General features: G+C 38.3%; 2 protein-coding genes across 4 annotated transcripts in view; both read right to left on the bottom strand.

The window, feature by feature from the left end:
* Positions 1–6,484, bottom strand: part of hoxc3a (homeobox C3a) — a 58,673-nt gene that overhangs the window by 11,140 nt on the left and 41,049 nt on the right. The window lies entirely within an intron of this gene.
* Positions 3,304–5,806, bottom strand: hoxc4a (homeobox C4a). Its single transcript, XM_053482475.1, has 2 exons — positions 4,971–5,806; positions 3,304–4,426 (listed from the first exon to the last, which is right to left on the bottom strand). Exons 1-2 carry the CDS (start codon positions 5,401–5,403, stop codon positions 4,059–4,061), a joined length of 801 nt encoding a protein of 266 aa, XP_053338450.1. The 5' UTR covers positions 5,404–5,806; the 3' UTR covers positions 3,304–4,058.

The raw sequence follows: 6,484 nt of genomic DNA, 5'->3' as shown, positions 1-6,484 counted from the left end.
CGGTTGTGGGTCGCAAATTTAAGACGCTTTTTTAGGCACAAACCTCAATTAAAAAAGTTGAAGAGTGAACGAAAACATTGTTTTTTTATTACTATAGTCTGGTTCTGTCAATATTACACTGTCAATATTTTCATTTATAGCAATATTTATAACTTGGTTGTTTTGGGATTAAAATTATTATAAATATTAATAATGTTGTCTGTTCATTGTGTTACAGTATTAATGTTGTAATTCTACTAGTTTTCCATTTATAGCAACAACTATTCCTATGATTTCTATATTTCGTTTAGTTTTGATGATTAAACTGTTACGTCAATTACTTATCAGTGTAAATTACCTAATAATTAAGTGGAAAACACTGTTTTGTTAGGTAATACATTTTTAAAATGCCAATCAAGGTACGGTATAGTGACATCTGAGTGGCAAATTATTTATTCAAGCATGCAAGCATTTATGCATGCTTACAATTTGTCATATTTTGATGCGCTCGCTCTTCTCAAAATCTAAAACAATGATTTTCAACCCTGGTCCTGGAAGACTCACTGTCCTGCACATTATTATGTTTTCCTTGCTGTATTACAACTATTTCAATTTGGAAATTTGTGTTAATTGACTGATTAGTTAAATTAGTTGTGTTAAAAGATGAGACAACATTATATTGTTCAGTAAAGTGGGTGTTAAAGAAACAATGTTGAGAACTGCTGCTCTATAGCATGTAATAAATTGGGTACCATATTAGTTTTTTAGCTTTCAGTCAAAGTGGAAGGTTTGGCTAACGTTGTTTAGAAACAGATTAACACCCAGGATGTAATCTGAGCAAGTAATGCATCAACCTGGCTGTGAAGAGGCGTATGCTCCAATGCAGCCTGTTTCTAATTGATAATATGTTTTGTTCTTTTATGTGAAATATATCTCATTCGTTCATCTATCGATCTCCAGTAACTGCTTTAAAGCATGAGTTGGAATACACCCTGGTTGGCACCACACATTCCGGTTGGGCAAAACCAGAGAACCCAGAGAGAACACAAAAGTTCACACAGACAGAACCTGACCCAAGGAAGAAACAGAACTCAAGAACTACAATTAACATCGTCGTCATCATCATCATCATCATCATCATCATCATCATTTTATCTGATATATACAATCTGACCATTTTTATTCATACACATTTCATACACATTTCCATAATTGTATTTTGATTCTATAAAGCTGCTTTGCAACGATGACTATTGTTAAAAGCGCTGTACAAATAAAATTGAATGATTATATTATATTATATTATATTATATTATATTACTTACAAATTTTCAAGTTACAAGTTTCAAATAAAATTTATAAGTTACAATTTTCCCCAAAACCAATCCTATGCTGCCGAGTTTGAGTTTACCGCTTCTTTGGTAAGGCCGACAAATTCAGAGGTGCCTTCTCTAATTCAATATACCTAACTTACTAATTCTAATGAAGCCTATGTGGATGCACAGAGAGGGTGCATACAGAAAAAAAAGAGAGAGTCGGGTCACAGGGTGAAAAAGGTTGACCAGCTTTGGTTAAAACGAAACTAATCGGACAAAAAATGTGTCCCCAACGTGAACTCGACTCTTAAGAGTTGCCCCAAACTTCAATAAAGTAGCCTTTCAACCTCCCGCCATGGAGGCGACAGGCTCTCGAATGAGCTTGTCGTGATGCTGCAAGTTGGGCACATTCATTTCTCTCTGCTGTCCACGCACATAATGGCCACTAAATGCTCTGCAGAGTCTGCGCTTTTCAGTGCTTTTTCAAAGTTGTGGTCATGTCAGGACTTGTAAAACCAAAAATCAGAACTTTTCCTGCTAAGTTTGTGCTCACGCATATCAGAATCATCTTTGAATTATATCCGCTATTTCTATAGGCTTACCTATGTGCAACCCCGCTGCATCACAAATAACTATTGGTGTAGCGGATGATAGATGGTCTAGAATACCTCTCTCCTTTGTGCCTCACAGCCCCCCACCTAGCAAGCCGTTGTATAATCTTCATTCAAGTGAGAGCGATTTACTATTAATCAACCCCGTTTCTTGTTTCTGTGGATCTTTTCCGTCAGTTCTCTCACTGAAGGGGCCAGCGTATATCGTGTTTAACGTTTTCCTCATAACGGTTCAGGTGTAACTGTTTATCTTTAAATAAATAAATAAATAAATAAATACTGAGAAAAAATATCAGCGTCACCTTTTATACGTCTTTGCATCTTCTGTAAAACACATGGCCACTCCATAGACTTGTGTGTGCGTGTGTGTGTGTGTGTGTGTGTGATTTCCCTGTGACCAGCCCTTAGGCTCTAAGCAGGAGATGACGTTGCCTCGGGCGGTACCAAGTGACACTTAAAACATTAAGGACTAAGGGGTAGGGAAGTATATATAAAGAGTAATTGGCAGCTAACTGAGAGAATATTTGTTTTTTTTTTCAACGTTGCATAAACGACTCGTTGTTTGTTGACACTGCTGATTAACGCAAAGCAGAACAACAAACCTAACGAAGCATTGCGCCTTGGTCAAGTTTTATTATATCTATGAAATAAATAAGGCTTCGGGATTGAAGTCATTTTTAAAACAGTTGAATTAAATGTCAAGTTGAAACTGAATTTTAACTTTAATTCCTTTTACAAGATTCACGTGTTGCAATTTGCCAGAGTTCATTAAAAAATATTTTTTCATTCTTATCTACGTACCCCCACCAGGTATCACAGATACACTACTCATTCAATTCTAAAAATTAGATTTTTACTTATTTTAAATAATTTTATAATTCCTTTTTAAAAATTATTATTTTAGTCATATTGGTTTTACGTTTCCTTGTGTTGCTTATTTAAAACAACTACACATAGATGTTTACTTTCTTTGTCTTTAAGCACACTGTAAAAGAAAATGTAGTTCACTTCTTGACTAGTACCATTTATTTTAGAGACGTGCAGCTACTCTCCAACCAGTAACAAGCAAGAAGGGGAAGAGACTTACTTAAAGAAAAGCCCAATTATATTCCAAGCTAATCTCGTGCATGGAAGTGTGATTCTTTTTGCCCAATCACACAGCAAATTGTACAACAGAGGGTTTGGGGGATCATTTCCAATATAAGATTTTTTAATGTATTGCAAGTGATGCTATAGAAAAAATGTAACGTGAGCCCTGAAGAAACTTAATAGATGGGGCTATAATTTTTTTTTTCATAACTCTGAATATAAAGAGTTTTGCCAATCCTTTTAATCTCAGTTTATTTAAAATAACAATGAAACATGGATCTTGTTAAAATCTTAGTCGTACTTTTAAACAAGCGTGAGATTGCTTGTCTCCGTGTCCCTGTAAATAAAGGCGCCAAAAAATTCAGCTTACAATAAGCTACATATTAATAAAATTCACCGACCAAATTTATGTAAAACTAACAGACACTTACTTTTATTGACCAATATTATCACAAATACACTAAAGTCGATTTATTGCATCTCACAATAATCTGGTTTAATAGCCTAAACACAACGCCATCACAACAAAAGTAAAAGATAATTTAAGGTTTTTAACCTTTTCATACGACACTTAAGTCACAGCATGTTGTTTTCAGATCAACAAAAGTCAGTTTTCTATCAGAATTGTGGATATCATTTTTTTCATGTACAGTATAAAAGCAACTTCCTTCATTCTTGTATGTGAAATAAATAGAACATTTGTGCACTTCACCTTGGCAGCTGGGCATAGAGAGGCCCTCAATAACATGAATGTAGTGTCCATAAACTGCCTTGCCTTAAAACCCTTTTATCCGGAGATAAAAACATCCTGTGTCAGCAGATAAATTAAACCCTGTTTCGCGTAAAAATAATATGTATTCGCAATAATCCATGCTATATAACATGCACTTTATATAACTGTGGACTTAAAGCAAACCCTTCAGGCGCACAAGATACCTACCAAAAATAAAAGAAACCAAAATATAATAAAGTGGAAAAACAAAAGCAAAAATATATATCCTGCTATATAAATAAATCAGTCATTTTGAGCTGCTCCCTTTCTTCACTCCGAGGAATAGTTCTTTCATAACCTCGTAATATCCTCTCGCTCGGATCCGGAGAGCTCCTCGTTGGCAGCCATGGTGTTACTCGTTGAAGGGGCCGCTACAACGCCTGCCGACGAGCCTGTGTTGGTGCCGGAGGACATGCCGGAGGATGAGGATCTGACTTTGGTGTTTGGTAGCCTGTGATCTTTTTTCCACTTCATCCGACGGTTCTGAAACCAAATTTTGATCTGCCTTTCGGAGAGAACCAGCGAATGTGCGATCTCGATACGTCTTCTTCGCGTTAAGTAGCGATTATAGTGGAATTCCTTCTCCAGTTCTAACACTTGCTGACGGGTGTAAGCAGTTCTAGACCGCTTGGGCTCCCCTCCATTGTAACTAGAGTTCACTGGAAAGAGGAAAAGCAGAGGGGAAATGGAAGAAAGAAAGAAGGAAGGAAAGAAAGAAAGGAAAAAGAAAGGGCAGCGAGGGAAGGGGTAGGTAAACAAGCGTGTTTGGAAAGAAATTTTGACGGTAGAGTAGGCTTGGTGGGGGATAGATATATCTAAAAACTTAAGCAGCTGTTAGTAATGAAGCTAACATTCACACTAAATTCAGCCTGAATTATTAATGTAACACAATAAACCATAGCTTTTCTCTCTATAGTCCCAACTCTCCCTCCCTCTCGCACACATACACAGAGCGTGGAGCCACATGGCGATACGACTGCCTAGAGTATACCTCGGCTATAAAATTTATGGCGGGTGTAATTACCAATGCCGAGTCGTAAATCCGCCTCAATTGTGCCATTTCAAAGGCTTCTATCCTATCATGGCAGAGGCCGGTCAGGCGAACGAGGGTAAAAAAGAGGAGTGAGGCAGACGCAGAGAGATAGTGTGTGTGAGAGAGTTAAGAAGAAGGGGAAAGCTTTGGGCGCTTCACAAGTTACATACCGGTGCTGACGTGAATTTTCTTCATCCATGGGTAAACAACTGGCTGCTTAGCCGAGGCTGTGCTGTTGGGATGCTCCGGAGTGGCTTGGTTGCAGGCTGAGGAGGCTGCCGGTGGAGTGGCCGGGGATAGGGGCAGTTGGGGGGGCTCACATGAGACAGGCTGCCCTTTCCCGAGCAGGTGGCCCGAATGAGGTAGTCCATGTCCTCTCTGGGCATCGGGCTCGGGGATGCTGGCGCAGTTGTACTGACGTTCCTGGTAGTTTGCCCGCGGAGGGTACAACTCTTGGTGGTGATGCTGGTAGCCGCCGTCCCTGGCACGGCCGTAATATTCGGGACTGTGCTCGGGGATGTAGTTATTTTGCGAATATTCCTCGCAAGGAGGAAATTTCGGATCGATGTAGTTAGAGTCCATCAAATACGAGCTCATGATCATTAATTTCTGGAGTGGGAAATAATTTTTCTAGCTTTGGCGTTTTTCTGCTCCATAAAGCCCTCCTACTAGCGAGCAACCCTGTAAAGTTACTTTGACCACGTGACGTCGCGGCCCAATGGCAGCGGGCGATGCAGTCCCCGGATAAGGAACCAAAGCTTTTCGCGGACATACCTTTAATTTTCCGCCATTGTGTAGGAAAGCTCTCTCTCTCTCTCTCTCTCTCTCCCCCTTTCTTCGTACGCGAGAGGCCCGTTCTTTTTTGCCACACGTGTGCAATCAGTTGCCATTTGGTTGGCAATGACTGGCAAACAACTCATATATTGCATTGAATAAACTGAAACTTAAACTGGCATGAGTGATTTTGAAATACTGCACCTGCTGCAACTTCACGTTTTAACGGGTCGGATAACTTGTAAACTATACAACTAAAACAAAGAAAGCAATACTACTACAACAACAACATTAACAACAACAACAACAACAATAATAATAGCAATAATAATAATAATAATAATAATAATAATAATAAAATAGTTATTTTTGTTATTGTTGCATTTGTTGCCTTAAATACGGGTAAAAACTACATTTTAATGGTAATGTTCATGGATTGGCCACAAAAGAAGCGTAGATAGTTTCGGTAAGGACACTGCAGGTTTTATGCAACAATAAAAACTAAAACATTAAACTAAAACATTATTTAGAAAATTGAAATCACAGTCCACATTCAGAGTTATAATATTCCATATTATCTTACGTCATCTTATTCATTCTTTTGTAATATAAACACATCACTGTTGTGAATTTCTATGAATTATGTAAAACGTCTGCGCTGCGCTGGGTTTTAAAAGCACCCAATTTCGTGGCTTTCAAGTCGCCCATGTATTCCTGTAGAGACGTACTTGTGGTTTTTATTTTTGGACACAAATTCGGTTCTACAGGGTACATATAGACAACTACTGAGATACGCCTTTTTGCTATGGCTGCAAAAGGTCACATAAAGAAAGACCAAAATACAGGCTTGATCAGGCATCCACATCCATATGCCCTTTTATTTAAGTGCCATCTTACTCCAAATAAAAGA

The sequence above is a fragment of the Clarias gariepinus genome, chromosome 22 (genome assembly GCF_024256425.1).
Source record: "Clarias gariepinus isolate MV-2021 ecotype Netherlands chromosome 22, CGAR_prim_01v2, whole genome shotgun sequence".
Classification (NCBI taxonomy): Eukaryota; Metazoa; Chordata; class Actinopteri; order Siluriformes; family Clariidae; genus Clarias; species Clarias gariepinus.
Note: the sequence above shows the minus strand (reverse complement) of the source record. Positions and strands in the feature narration are given on the sequence as shown.

Excerpts from the sequence above, each read along its gene's own strand:
- hoxc4a (XM_053482475.1), bottom strand. The coding sequence starts at position 5,403 with ATGATCATGAGCTCGTATTTGATGGACTCTAACTACATCGATCCGAAA. Across the intron at positions 4,427-4,970 it reads GAAAATTCACGTCAGCACCG|TGAACTCTAGTTACAATGGA; the intron begins GTATGTAACTTG and ends TCCTCTTTCCAG.